The sequence below is a fragment of the Meleagris gallopavo genome, chromosome Z (genome assembly GCF_000146605.3).
Source record: "Meleagris gallopavo isolate NT-WF06-2002-E0010 breed Aviagen turkey brand Nicholas breeding stock chromosome Z, Turkey_5.1, whole genome shotgun sequence".
NCBI classification, from domain to species: Eukaryota; Metazoa; Chordata; class Aves; order Galliformes; family Phasianidae; genus Meleagris; species Meleagris gallopavo.
The window spans coordinates 9,222,568-9,238,066 of record NC_015041.2 but is presented as its reverse complement, the minus strand read 5'-3'; the positions used below and the strand labels follow the sequence as shown (position 1 = coordinate 9,238,066).

At 37.4% G+C, this 15,499-nt stretch overlaps 1 protein-coding gene across 2 annotated transcripts; it reads left to right on the top strand.

The window, feature by feature from the left end:
- Positions 1 to 498: 498 nt before the first annotated feature.
- On the top strand, positions 499 to 15,493 carry C1QTNF3 (C1q and TNF related 3). 2 transcript variants are annotated; one of them, XM_010725320.3, is made up of 6 exons: positions 499 to 937; positions 5,843 to 5,954; positions 8,052 to 8,206; positions 11,888 to 12,017; positions 13,210 to 13,309; positions 15,010 to 15,493. In XM_010725320.3, the coding sequence occupies exons 1-6, from the start codon at positions 650 to 652 to the stop codon at positions 15,167 to 15,169; spliced, it is 945 nt and encodes a 314-aa protein (XP_010723622.1). In that variant the 5' UTR covers positions 499 to 649; the 3' UTR covers positions 15,170 to 15,493. The 2 variants fall into 2 exon arrangements, with proteins under 2 accessions (XP_010723622.1, XP_010723623.1); XM_010725321.3 differs by having other exon boundaries at positions 529 to 733.
- The last annotated feature ends 6 nt before the right edge of the window (positions 15,494 to 15,499 follow it).

The window sequence follows — 15,499 nt, the reverse complement described above, 5'->3', positions numbered from 1 at the left end:
ACAGAAATTCAATATTTTTCTTTTAGTGAATGAAAAGCATAGTCAGAAACAGCCACTGGGTCAGAATCATATGCAAAAGCTCCTCTTGTGCTTTTGTTTCCTAATTGCTCTTGGAAGGATTTTTCAGACTGGGCTGACGCAGTTGTGTGTGTGAATTTCCTGGCAAATGAGGAAGGTGACTGTGTCCAAAAGACATTTTAGAGTGTGAATTCACAGCTTTTCCATGTCTAATCAGGGAACATAAAACATTAGCCACATGCTCTCCATTTCCATCACATTTTTTCACACTTAAACAGAAACATGCCAAAGAAAAGGTGCTACATTTTTTAATGCCCCCAAATAGGAACCATGGGAGTCCGTTAAATGCTGTGGCCATTTCCAGCATACAAATCAATTTTCCTTGTGGTGGTGAAGTGGTGAATAATGCCTGGTTTGTTTAAAGGAGCATGACTGATTTTGGATGAAGTATCCTGTCACTTTGGCATTTTCAGTTTTATTTATTACGCACAACAGTATAAAACCTGGTACTGGTCTCAGTGCCAGGCTTACGAGTGGGATAGCTGAAAGGACTACAGAACTCCTGGTGCAGCACAGAAACTCTCCTTCTGCAAGACTTTTGCTGGACTCCTGAGAAATTATTTTGAATAACATGGCAGAGAAGGATTTCATCAGTTGGCATCTGCTGGCTTTATTTTTTCTTCCATTTTGCCTGTGTCAAGATGAATACATGGAGGTGAGCAGAAGATCTTATAAACCAGTGGCCAAAGTATTGCAAAGTCACCACCAGACTGGCCACAAAGGTTCCAGAAGCAGGGAAATTTTGAAACAGCGGAGTCAACTTATAGAGTGGACTGTTGCTAATAGCTCTTCTACAGACCAAAATGTTCTGAGACCAGAGGTAGATGATGTAGAACTGACTACCTCAGATAGAGTCCAGGTACTCTGAATTAATCTTCTAAAGATAACTTTACAGCTAATGAGTATTTTTTTTCCTAAGATTACTAATAATATATTTATGAAATGAATTTTATTACAGCTGTATAATGGTCTGTATTCTGCTGGGTTGCTTAATACAACTTTTAAATGATCTAGGAGAGTCGACAGCATATTTGGGGATGATGGTAATAACACAGATAGAAGCCCTCTTTGGCTGAAACTTTGATATGTTGGAATCACGTACTGTCAGATAAAGCCTCTTAACCATTTCAAGTTGTTACTTGCTTAATATATTAAAGCTTCAGAATCAATCAACTGATTTGGCTTTGGAGGAAAAATAAAGAATTTCTAGAGATATTTACAAAGATTCAACTAACAGAGAATGAGTTTACTTGAAAATCATATATATCATATATTGAGACAAACATAACAAAACTCTGAATAGTCAGAATTACAATTCTGAAGGAATGCTTGAAAAAAACCCACAGGTACTTGTGTCTGAGATCTGAGTAGCTTTAGTAATTGCATATAACAACTTAAAAAGATTTGGATTTGAATGAAACTTTTAAAATCAACCGCAGCATCTGCTTTTTAAACCGGGGGGTGTTTTTAATGCCTTTTTACATGGCAATTTTGATATTACAGTCATCGGCTTACAGCAAACTGAATAGTTTGATTATACATAAATACTGCAATCTACATTAAAAAAAATAAATCTGAAGGGCAGAAGCTTTTTCTAGTACAACAAAATGCTACTCAAAAAAATTCTGTTGATTGGTATTTTTTAGAAATAACGTGAGTGTTTTGTTCTTATTACTGATACAAATGTTTGGTCCTGTACAGTTCACTTTTTGTCATTTGTGATTTAAAATTCTTTTAGATCAAACCATGATATTTTGAATTCCAAAAGTCATAGACATACAGAGAAGTGTTGAATAACAACCTACTCCTCAATCTGCTTCATGATAAGCAGACAGGAGATTCGATTTTAACCCCGTTTTATGCTTAAATGACTGAAACACACCAGAGTATGGGCATGAGTTTAATACACCACTATATGCCTTGTCTTTAAATTTTGTAGTTGCATTTCATATTTCCTGCACAAGAATTTTATGTTCTTCTAGTGCAATTGGCAAGATAGATACTTGACTGTTGGTATGTTGAATGACATTTGCAGCATACAAATAATGTAATCAGTTGGGTATGTTGTACAATGAGTCAGTTAGCATGTGTGTGTGTTTGTCTTAAGTGCACAGAGAATTGTACACTTGCATACTATAGACCCTATGTTGCTGGTATTTAAAGACAGCTGCCAACAAAATATCAGATAATGCAAGAGTTAATGCAATATAATGATTTTTTTAAAGGTAAAATTCTCTATCACAGTAGATTCCACTGCTTCTGGGTGCATGTGTCTCTCTTACCGGAGTTTAGTGTCTGTGTGAAGTTGTCTGCTGCTAGAAGAAACTGTGACATTAAAATTGAGCCCAGCAAGTCTGAGCACAGCTGATGGCAATCACTTACTTGCCAGTCTCCTCTCTAGGAAGCAATCTTTGCTGGAGAAATGATGAAATTTTTGGCTTACTGAAATGAAATGGAGCACTAACAGATGTGTGACAGGGCTAATCCATCATGGAGTGTCTGATGCAATAGGTATTTTCAATCTCGAGACTCCAGGGGCTTCCAGGCAGAGGAGGAAGAAAGATGGAAAGGACATATTCTAATGTCAAACCTCTCCGTTCTCCATGAGCTGTTTGGCAGCTGCTGGAAACACCGATCAGTGAAATCAAAGGTTTCACTTCTAAGTCCCTACTTTCTTGATTATCCTAGCTGTGGCTGGAGAATTCTTGCTAAAGTATAGTAAAGATCCTGCTCCATGCTGTGGCACTGAAACAATTGCATTTGCTTAAGAAACCAGTTTCTGTACTTCCAGTAATTTATGAAAAATATAATACGCTTTTCTGAAACGTGAGAACCCAATGAATGGAGAGACATTTCTCCTTTTTGAGAGTGCTCCTTGAAAACATTCAGGTACTATACAAGATACTGGTGTTTTGCCTCAGATGCTGATGTTTTTCTTGTCTCATTGCGAGAGAAGTAGCACAGAGAGCTCTGGTGCCCACACAAACATGCTATTATGTATTCGGAACAGGAGCCAAGAGCAGTGGGTGCACATTACTTGTCTTCTGCATTATCTTAGATAGCATAACAGAGACCCATAAAATTAATCAGGAAGTAAAAAGAACTAAATCTCCAATTATGATCAGTTCATAAGTTTAAATTAAGGGAATTCTATAAACCATCTGCTGCCTAAAGCTGCCTTCTACATACAAAATTATAGGAAAATCAACAAATATCCTCGCTATCACTGTTTCCAGTCTTCTATCTGTTTTAGGCTAGTGATGTAGCAGATACATTTCAAAAGCCCCTAAATCATATTTATGTTCTGAAAGCAATGCTAAAGATTCATTGTGCTATAAAATTTATGTGGAAATGGCTGCATAGGACACCTTTGGCAAGTAAGCTATAATTAATCTCTATGTCCCACTTGAGTGTACTTTTACATTAGGCACAGGCTTTTCTTTTTACTGTAGTTTTCATTTAGTTCTCTGATTTCAGAGATTTAAAAAGTATCCTCAAAATTCATTGTTCTTGGCAGCTGATTGTGAACATTTTTTTCCTCCTAGTCAAAGAATTAGTAAAGTTAATAAATCAGTACTTCTTTATGGCTTGCATAAGTATTTATTTATAAGCCTGTGGGACTGCTCCAGTATAATCAAGCTGGCAGGATTGCCTTCCTGCACACGTAATTACCTGTTGAGTTTTTGGAGAGATTATGTCAAAACAGGCTTTGGCTATGACCAGCACTATTGTCTATTTTACAACAACAATGCTGGTAACCTACTACCATTTGGTCAGGATTTCAGTGAACTGTGTAAAGTAACAAATCTTACCTGCACAGAGACACTCGCATGCCTAAAGTGAGGCTTTCTGACACATATATTTCATTTTGGGGAGTAGTGATTTCACATAGCAATAAGACACAGTTGTAACTATTTGGGTATTTCTAGGCTGATCACACTTATTTGCACTTGGCAGATGTCTAAATGGTTGGCTTTTTCATTTAACTTGAATATCAAGCACTATCAAAGAAAAAGCTGAAGACTTTGCTTCAGCCAAACACTTTATCTGATAGTGCAAAATGTTTGCACAGCTCCCATCCTCCTAACTACACTTCGAGGACTGAAAATGAGCTGAAAGCAGTCACTTCTCTCATATTCAGAAATGTTTGATCAGTGTGCCTGGTGATTATCTGTTCTATTCTTCATTAAAGCTAGAAGACATACAGGCTCTCCAGGAACAAACAGTCAAATAGGTAGAACTCATTTTTCTCATACAGCATAGACTTTACCCAGAATAAAAGAGAAAAAGCAAAGAGTTGACCAACATTATATAAATCCAAAGCCCTTTTGTCCACTGCAATTATTAACTTTTCTATAAGTCTGTGAATAATGAGTATATTTATTTGCTGAGCTGTCAGATTAGCCTTTAATCCCATGAAAGCTCCACTGTCAGTGGTTCCAGCTGTGGAGGGCACATGTCTGTGGCAAGCAATATTTGGTGGCATGAAAGGTATTTTCTGTATCAGTGACATAAATTTTAAAGCCTCTTGAAATTAATGAATTTTGAGAGTATGAATTCAGGGGGGTTTCTTAAATGCTTTCAAAACATGGGCATAAAACTTCAATATTTCAAATCCAGCTGGTGCATCGAGGGCAGAAATACAGCATATCTGTATGATCATTTGGCAGTTCTCATCTCACCAGAGGCTAATTTGCTGTTAAACCAATAGATCTGCATTAAGCAAGTCATTAGATGATGATAAAGAGGAATGGAATGGAAAGAAAGTAAAGGAAGTGAAAAGGAAGACAAATTGTAGAATGCTGAGAGAAAAGGTGCAGTTGGAATTACTGCCCTCCAGAATTTAAGAACCGCACATTTGTGACTCTGGATAGTAGCAAAGAATTTTTAAGAAAAAGCAACAAAACATGAAGAATGAAGATATAGAAAAATAAAATAAAATCCAGGACATCTGCCTCAGTTAAGCCATCAGAAGCTTTGTGACCACTAAATCACTACAATGAAAACTAACCAGGATTGAACGAGACTCCATAGAAACAAATATAGTAGGATGCAATTTAAGAGTACTGAAATAAAGCTATTATCAAACTACTGTTACAGAAACTGAGCTGTATATATTTAACCTATTAGTTTATTTATACTACTGTATTACTTTTATCATGCAAACTATTAGAGATAACCATCCACAACTGCTAATAATCAAGTGCCAAGTGCCAGGTGTTATGGTCAGTTCAAACTTTTGTCTCATAGCTTGGTAATTCTTTAGGTTCCCCAACTTAAATACCTGGCAAATACACAAGACTGAGTTGTGTATTTTTAATGTCTTTCTAGCATTCTCACCCAATTTCCTTAATGCTTAGCGGAGGATCATAGTTGATGGCCAACTGAAGTCCCTTTTTTCCTACCACTTGTTGCCTATTGTGGTAGATGAACATAAATTTGTTTGTCAATAAAGGTCAGCTGAAATGTGGGATCAGCAAAAAGTAGTATTGATGCCTAACTGGAATATTAATCTAGCTTTCATTACTTGGTATTATTTTATTTTCAAAACCCCCATTGCGTGACAGAACTTTTTTCCCCCCTTAAATCTTTTGAAAATAACATTTTTGGAGAGAACCCAAGCATAGCAGATTTCAGTCCAGATAAGCATTTTGAAAAATCAGCATATATGCAGAATCTACATAATGAAGAGCCTGTGTCTGACATGTACATGATCAATTTACTCCATGAATGAGTTATTTAAAGCTTACTTTTGTGCCCTTAGCCCCCCCAGACTGGACCGCAGAATCCAGACTGTAGCTCCTGCTGCCGTGGTGACTTTGGAGTTCGACTCTACCAAGGGCCTCCAGGACCTCCTGGACCCCCTGGGATGCCAGGTAAAGATGCACTTTAATTATTTTTGAGCAGCCTAATTTTAGGCTATAAATTTCAGGGTAAGTGAAGTACTACAGAATGATCCAAATCAGCATCACAAAATGGATTTGGAAGCAAGCTTTTCTAAAATTTCCTGAGGGGACAAAGGTTTTCAATTAGACTCTTAAGATTTTTCTAGTGAAAAAATATTTGATAATAAAATTCAGTTTTCACAAATTCGTGTTGAAAGCAATCTCATTGCATTTCTAGCCCAAATTATTCTTTCTCTTTAAAGCAGCATGAAGCTTCCATTAAAGCTGGAACAATTTATTTCCTGGAATTGATTATTGTTTTCACTCTGAATATCCTGTAACGCTATTTTGTGCTGCATTCAGGAGATGTTTTCATCGGGCATACTGCTAGCCAAATTTCTATAGAGACACACATACTATTCTTTCATTGAAATTTCTTCCTTTCTTTCTCGCTTGTTTTATTTTTCCATAATAAAAAGTAATTTTTTAAGGCAAAATATGCACACAGAAGAACATGGTACAGAATAGGAATTTATAGTTTCACCCAGAAAAAAAGAAGGGCCCATAGAAAGGAAAAAGCTGTATGTTGGTCTATGTTCATTACAGAAGCTACTGGGGGATAGGGATTTGAAAATTACCATCCCTAAAGCAGATAGATAATGTTAATGAAACTAATGGTGAAACCTCTTACGTGTTTTGTATCAGTTCAAAGCAGACTTAGAAGCCACACACGATTTTGTATCTACCCACACTTTCAAGGCTGCCAGCTGAAATACTGAGACACAGCCTAGTCCACCTTTGCCTTTTCCTCATATGAATGTGTAGCTCAGACACATTCTCTTATTATCAGAGGATGCCAGAATTGTATGGCCCATGGCATCCCTCTGCAGTTTGGAATTTCTCCGTTTTCTTCAACTGCTGTATTTGCAATCACTGCACACTTGAGGTGAAGGGCAACAGCTGTTTTTCTCTTGACTGAATCAAGTATGGTTTGTATACTTCTGTTCTGAGCTGTTAGAGAAGTAGTTTTCTTGTTAGACAAAGGATCAATCTTGTAATTTTTAGGAGTTACTGATTTCCCAAACAAAAATTTCTTCTATTCTTCTGTCATTCAGACATTTTATTTGAAGTCATTTTCCTAATACAAAAACTTCGAAGAATCATTTACTCAGACTTGCTCCATTCTTGACAACACCATTCTTGACAACACCATTCTTGAAAATTCAAAACTAAAGTGACTAATTAGAAAACAAGCAGAGTGACAAAGAATATAATTTAAATTCAGGTAGATCACTGATGACACTAATTAATCCTCTGAATAATTAAATGAAAGATCAAGCTCTTGCTTTAAGCAGGCATAATAATTACTCTGTTATCTTGACCAATTTTAAAAATTTGTCAGATGCGCAGACCCTTGGTCAGTAATTTCTTCAGTAAACAAGAAGAAGTAATACAGCAGATGCAGAAATGCATTTGTTGTAATGACCCCTATAAGGAGCCCTCTCAAAAAAACTTCACTGTAACATTGTCTTCAAGCCTAGGAACAAGAAACCAACCTGTTAAAGCCAACCAGCACACGAAGAACACAGCTCCTCCAATTTTTGGCACGGATGGGCCGGTTTTTAGCTTTAATAGTTGAAAGTTACACACTGCAAGTGTTACCTTCAGTTTTAAAGTTTTAAGGACAGCAAAATGTTTTTCAAAATTATCTTATCCTATCCTAGTCACCTTGAATTAATAGGAAATATTTTTACAAGAAAAGTAAAACTGAAAATGCAGACTACCTGATATGTCAGCAAACAGCGGCCTTCACTTTACCCAAGTCTCGTATCCTCTGAGGTCTCCTCCTTGGACATCTTCCCTGTATGGCAACTGACCTGAGACATCTGCAGTTAGTAGAGCAATAACAAGATAACATGGTGGTTAACTCTTAAACATCAGTGTACATCCTTCTGGAAAATGCTCATCTTTATCCAATGGTACTGAAAAGTGCATGTGTTGCAAACTGCTAAAAAAGGACCCTGATACTGTATCTGTTATAATGCATGAAATGACTGAAGTTATACAGGAAGGTCTATTTCTTTCAAGGAAATCATGGAAACAATGGCAATAATGGAGCAACTGGCCAGGAAGGAGCCAAAGGTGAGAAAGGAGACAAAGGAGATATGGGACCAAGGGGAGAGCGTGGCCATCACGGACCCAAAGGCGAGAAGGGTTACCCTGGGATCCCTCCAGAGCTACAGGTACAAAACATCTGTCTCACATTTGCTGCAGTGGAGAACACAATGAAAGGCAGACATAGCATTTGTCGTGATTGACAGATATGCTCCACCAGATCTTCCTGGAAAAGAAAATCAGCAGAGTTTACCATTTTAGACTAAGAATTCATCAAAGTAACAGCAGGAAATATGGCTCCCTTTTACACCAGTAAGCCAGTATCTGGGTAATTAAAGATGAATAATAAGGATGAACATTTTTCTATTAAGCCCCATTAAATTACATAGCTCTGTGCTTCCTAGAGAAAAGAGCAAGGGTGTTACTTACACTCATGCTCCTTAAGTCAGTTAGGCCTTGTGAGACTCACAGAGTATATGTATCCAAATCATACAAATATTGGGTCAAAACCTTTGAACTCGAAATAGAGCCCTCTTGTTTTGAAAAACACCATTGAGCTTTTTTTTTTTTTTACCTAGTCTTCTAGCTTTTAGATTAGAGTTTATTCATTCTACCAGGAATGTGGGAGGTGGTGGAGAGCTCACATACATGTATCTGCAGTACACCAGAGTCATGATGATGTGATTGGGATTGTCTAGTCTGCAGAAAACTCAGGAGAGAACTCATAGCTCTTTACAACTAGTTGAAAGGAGGTTGTGATGAGGTGGGGGGGTCAGCTTCTTCCCCCAAGTAACTAGTGACAGGACTAGAGTGAATGGCCTCAAGTTGCACCTGGGGAGGTTCATGTTGTATATCAGGAAAGATTTCTTCTCTAAGAGTGGTGGGCTGCCCAGAGAGGTATTTCAGTCACCATCCCTGGAAGTGTTCAAGAAACATTTAGACACGGTTTATTGGGGAAATACTGGTGGTAGGAGGATGGTTGGACTAAATGACCTTGGATATCTTGTCCAACCTTGATAATTCTATGATTCTATGATCCTAATCCTGCTCTTAAGGCAAGCAAAAGTGAATGAAACTTGGATATCTAAGATCCTTGCTTACAGCTGAAAATGGATTTTAAGAGTTGTCCGCACTGTACACAACAGTGTAACGATATGTGATCAGTCCATCAGCAGTAGCAGTAGACTTGAGTATGTCTGTGGAGTGGTATAGGTACTAAAGGCAAGATTTAGGTGTGTGGAAAGGCCTTAGGATTAGAGTCTCCAGCTGCCACTGTGGTGGCTTCTGTAGGTCTTACGTCAGATCAACCAGTCTCACGTGGGGGAGTCCTAGAGCACTTCATATGGCTCTAGATGCATTTGTGTGAGCCACTGATTATGGTTGGACTTAGATCCAGATTAAGGAACCTACTTATGCAGGGAGCATCTAAACTCCTTTTATAATTATTGGGGACTAGAAGAACAACTCAACTTCATCTAACAATCATTGCTGTTTTTGGGCATGTGGGTCTTCAGACTTAAGGAGCCTATAGATAAAATCTCCAGTAATTACAAGACAGTTTACATCCTTGCTCACATGTACATACTCAAATGGAAGTGTTTTAGTCTTGAGCTGATTCATATCCCCAAACTCTGTTCACCTCTGAAGGTATAAAATTGGGATAAAGCAAATTTACAGAAAAATTAATTCTACATATAAACCCTCTGACTTTGGGCAAAACTGAAGTTCTGATCTACTTGAAAATCTACTTGAAAAAGTTTTAACTGAAATGTGTTTTTCCAAATAAAAGTCATTCATATCTGTTTTACATCCTCATTAAGATTATGCAAATTAACAGCAGAATCACTGGTATAACCAACCTGTGCAATGTGGGAAAATGACTTCAGATTTTTGGTGTTATTTATGCTTGAATTCTCAGCCCTAGGTTGCACAAAGATGGGATAATTTATAGAACAAAATAGTGAAAATGAAAAGAGTTTCCAAAACTAATAGACATTTATAATAAAGCATAATTATCTTAGCAATCTTTAAAAAGCAAGTGGAATTAACATTATAGCTGAATATCTTGGAAAACATATTTGTTGCAATTATGTTCAACATAGATCTTTTTGCGATATTAAGATGAGCTACCTATTTTTTCTTATATAAGAAAATGGTAGTGATTTAGTCATAAGCTGAATAATGAAATGGCTTGAATAACAAAGGCTCAGATTGCAGTAGATATTTTAAGGTAAAGGTTATTCACTCTTTGATAGATGTGCTTAAAAATTCTTTATACAATAGAGTACATAATTTCTTGTTAACATCATACTTAAGAACTTTGGAGAGAGAAGAGGAAGAGTAAAAAAACTTCTGAATACAATACCCGTTTAAGTACAGAGTTATTTTGAAAGACTCCGTGTCAAAATGAGACACAGAGAAATTACATTTTTTTCAGCTGTTCTGATCAGCCCAGGAAAGTACCTTGGGGTTAGAGAGAGAATGAAATGGAATCTGAACAAAGAGTAATAAATTCCATCTAATGGCCATTACAGCTGCTTTGCTTTAACATAGAATGAACTTTGATGTGAACCTGGCTGAGAAGCAAGAATGTAACCGTTTACTGTCAGAGAAAATGTACCTGTGTAAGGATAAAGAAAATCAGCCCAAGCTTTCAGCTCACACCTGGAGGTCCTTAAATTTCTGAGAAAATGGCTAATGATTTCCATTGTTGGATCACAACTGGTGTCTGATTTCGCCTCACTTCTCATTTGGATTTGAAATCAAAAGAAGTTTTGGGTGTTGTTTTTTGTTGTTGTTGTTGTTGTTTGTTTTGTTTTGTTTTTGTTTTTAAATAACTGTTTATCTGGAATCTCATTAAAAACTGGTTATTGTAGGGAGCACTTAGCAACTGTAATTGAACTCTCTTCTTCTAACTTTTCTTCAGAGAAATTAAGAGAGAGGAATAAAGTGTCTGTTCAGTCACCATGTGACTTTCTAGCACGCAGATGCTGCAATTCTGCCTGTACTCTTTCTACTGACAATCAGATGGGGGGATTATAGACTGACAAAAGAGACAACCTTCTGCCCCACCTATACAACACATGGGTTGTTCCTTGGTATCTTATTGAGGTAATTTGAATTGTCCAATGTGGAAGGTTTTGCAATGCTTCCTAAGAAAAAAATTCACAGCCAATATACCTCCCTGCAAAATGAGAACCACTCATGCCACAACCACAGTTCTCAATTTCTTCTTACCATTCTCTGTTATGACTGAGGAATATGGGGCAAGAGAGGAAAAGTGCTGATTATTGAATCCCAGCCACTGAATTTCTAGAAGATTTCTAATAAAAATACCTAATTTATCTCTGAAGGTAGTTAGCAAGTAACAATCGTGTATGGATTCTACCAAGATTGTTTATTTAACCTGTTCCATTTAAAGCAATATCCAGCCTAAGTACATTTGGGAGCATATAAAAACCAATTAATTCACATTTATCTAATACACCATACCAGTTGATTATTGCATCATTCTAGAGAGACTTGAAAGGAAATAAAATCTAAAACTAAGGTTCTGCCCTGCAAACACTTGCCCATACATTTACCTTTACAGTCATGAATAGTTCAATTGAATCTAAGAAGGCTAGCACTCTTCTAGCTTCCTTCAATGGGAGTTTTGTTACTGGAATTTAATGGCCTTGGAACAGGCCCTAGAAGAACATCTCTGTCAGGAAAATAAACAGACTGCAAATCCAGGAAAAAATAATGTAAGTGATTCCTCGACACATGTACATTTAATGAATGACTGACTAAGAAGTACATTTTTCCAGGTTGCATTCATGGCTTCCATGGCTACTCACTTCAGCAACCAGAACAGTGGGATCATCTTCAGTAGTGTTGAAACTAATGTTGGGAATTTCTTTGACGTAATGACTGGGAGATTTGGTGCTCCAGTGAATGGTGAGTATTTGCCAAACAAAAGATTGCAATTCTCAGACCTCTGGGGAAAAGTGTGGTCAGTAACAGTGAGAAAACAGTAATGAGTTAGCACAAGATCAGACTCACTCTGGAAAATGATTACCACCTGTTTTCAGGAAAATGAAACTGGAAACTGAGTAAGTCAACAGAAGGCTTGCCAGTCATCAAGAGGAGATGGAGAAGGGACAATAGTACGTGTAAGTGAAGACTAAGAACATCTTCCTCCATCTGGCCTTTCTCACCCTTCTATTCATCTACTTACAGTTATGGCACGTAACATTTAATGGAAGTCAGGCCCTCCAAGCTTGCTGTGTCACTTGTCTTACTGGCACTTAGGGGCATAGGTGATTTTCCTCCCATCTGCTTTCTTTTGAGGTTAATATACAGAACCATAAAAACCTGAGTTGGAAGGGACCCATAAGGATCATTCAATACAACTCCTAGCTCCACAAAGAATCACTCAAAAATATGTGTGCAGATTAATAAACTTTGACCTGTTCAACAACTTTGATGCATGCTCCAAGCTCCCCATTGTAGGGTCGATGCTACAAAACTACAGTTCAAGAAAAAGAAGGTAGGCCTCCCTCCTGCAGGCATTTTGTAAAGCTTGTGGTACATAACAGGGCTGCACTGGTAACGTTGTTGGTACCTTTCAGAAATGAAAGAGCTCAGAATGATGATGGAGAGGGACCTGCTGTGCAAGCAGAAAAAGTAGTGCATTGCGCAGGATGCATTACAACTAGGAGAGCAGCAGCGAGTGCTGTTACAATTGCTCATGCCCTGAGTGGTCCTGGTGGCGTGCTGGCTATCTGATGGCCTCCAAGGCTGAGCCCGTTTAGGAGTAGGCAGGAGCATGAAAACAAGGAAAAGAATGGGAAAGGAAAACCACTTCAGCCTTTGGGAAATTTCACTTTCAATCAGATGGAAGAGATGGGCAGTCCAGCTGTGTTTATGTGAAGTCATTTCTCTGGAACAGGACATGGCTTAACTCCCAACACATGCAGAATAAAAATGAACCAGGTTTTGGTTTCACTGCAAGCAGAAGCAAAATGCCCACTGAAAAAGCTGAAGTAATTTTGACCTCAGCTGTTGTTTTTTTTTCCTAAGCAAGAAGAAGTAGTCTGTAGAGTGGCTACTTCCCTCTATGAAGAAAACACTTTGGTAATCATTTCAGGGGTGTATTTCTTCACCTTCAATATGATGAAACATGAAGATGTGGAGGAAGTGTATGTGTACCTGATGCATAATGGCAACACAGTATTCAGCTTATATAGGTAAGTAGACGACTATGACATTTTCTTAGCAAAAAACATTTGCATCGATGTGACTATATGCTCACATTTCAAAACACAAACTTTTTTTTTGAAGAAATTTCATAGGGTGAAATAACCAACTAAGGAAAAGTATTACATTTTGCCCTCCTCAACTTGCAAATTTACATAGCATCTGTCCCTGAGACAAGGCTGGAAAATGATCCTTAATCAGAAGTTCCTCATTGCTGAGGGGAAATGAATTCTCACTGCAAGTCAGGATTGGAGTCTACTGGTAGAATGCTATCATCTTGCCAAAATATATCTTCACCCTCTTTTTTTTTTTTTCTTTTTTCTTTTTTTCTGTCAGTGAAAGGGTATAATGAAATGTTCAGCAACTAAAAATAGTCTCATGGAAGGTTAAGGGAAAGCATTTTACTTTAAAGGTGTAGAGCAGTAGTGAAGATAAGTAAGAAGAAAGGGTGTTCCATTTACTGGCTTTGTTAACATTAACACAATTTGAACAATAAATTTCTGAGCTGTATATATTTCTTGCAGATTCATGAAGAACAAGATTCACTTTTAACTTAATATCTTCTATATCGACCAGGTCAAGAAGCTTATTGCCAAGTGGACATGTGCAAAAAAAGTGTTTGAAAAAATGTTATTTGATTAATATCAGTAAGAAGTCTGGAGACAAAATCCAGTTTATCTCTGAAACCTGATAAAGCATACACAAAAGCTTAGATTCAGCAGAACGTATTTTAGGCACTTACAATGAGAGCAGCTTTATTTAAGCTGTCTAGATTTCTTCAATGGCCAGTAACAGAGGCACAACAAAAGGGTACTCAGAATCATAGAATTGTTCAGGTTGGAAAAGACCTTAAAGATCATCAAGTCCAAGCACAGCCTAACCATACTACCCTAACTAACAGCCTACCACTAAATCATGTCCCTGAGCACCACATCCAAATGCTTTTTAAACACATCCAGGGATGGTGACACAACCACTTCCCTGGGGAATCTATTCCAGTGCTTGTAAAGAAGTGTTTTCTGATATCCAAACTAAAACTCCCCTGGCACAACTTGAGGCTATGTTCCTGCATCCTTCTCCCCTTGTACTTCATTCCCAGCAGATCTTCTCTGCAAAACAAAAAGCACCCTATTATTTCCCCCTAAAGCACTGGTACTAGAAAAGGCAAAATGTGGGGGAAAGAGAACCGACAATCAAAGGAATAGTTGGGTTAGCCCACATTAAACGCATCTGTATTTCAACAAAAGACCTCAAGGTGATTTGAGTACCCTGTCTGCCTGCTGCCTGTGCAAGAAGTACAGGGATCCAGCTCACATGAAACTTCTGATCTTGAGGCATTTAAATTTGACTGTGATGAATCACACAAAAAGAGAGATCATCTAAGAAAATCAGAGGGTTGCAAAGAGTAAGCATAAGTTTATTTTAAATAGTAAACTCATAACCTGTATGCAGGAAAAATACATAATTTAAAACTTCAGAATTTCAGAAATTTAGAAAGAAATGATGAAATTAGATAAGGTGCAATGTTTGATTTAGAGATCAAATGCAAAATAAATAAATGAATAAGCAAGCCTCCAAAATTTCAATATTGGCAAGCCTTAATGTGCTTTCTTGGATTAACTTTTTTTTAATTGTTTCTTTGATCATTGCTGACAAAGAAAAACTGACTTGTTAAAATGTTCATCCTCAGCTATGAATCAAAAGGGAAGGCGGACACCTCAGGAAACAGCGCTGTGCTGAAGCTTGCCAAGGGAGATGAAGTTTGGCTGCGAATGGGAAATGGAGCCCTCCATGGGGACCACCAACGTTTCTCTACCTTTGCTGGGTTTCTTCTTTTTGAAACCAAGTAAAGAAGAAAACAGCCAAACATCTGTTTATGTGAAGAAGCTTCTTCTTGGAACTGCATTTTTTTTCTGGACTGTGGAAATGTATAGGTCAGGAGGCTTGTTTTGATGCAGTGCATTGCTATTTCTGTATCAGAGATGAGCTAGATACATTGGGTAGTTGACACAATTGTTATTGCTCTCTTCTTCAAAGAGAAAAACAACGGCAAAATAGTTTCAATAATTTAGAGAGCAGTTTGCTCAGTAAAGCCAATTTTGTCTTGTTTGTATATACTTAACAAAAGTATATACCAGGAATTGAGCAATTGATTTTTTTTTAATTTTTTTTTAAACAGT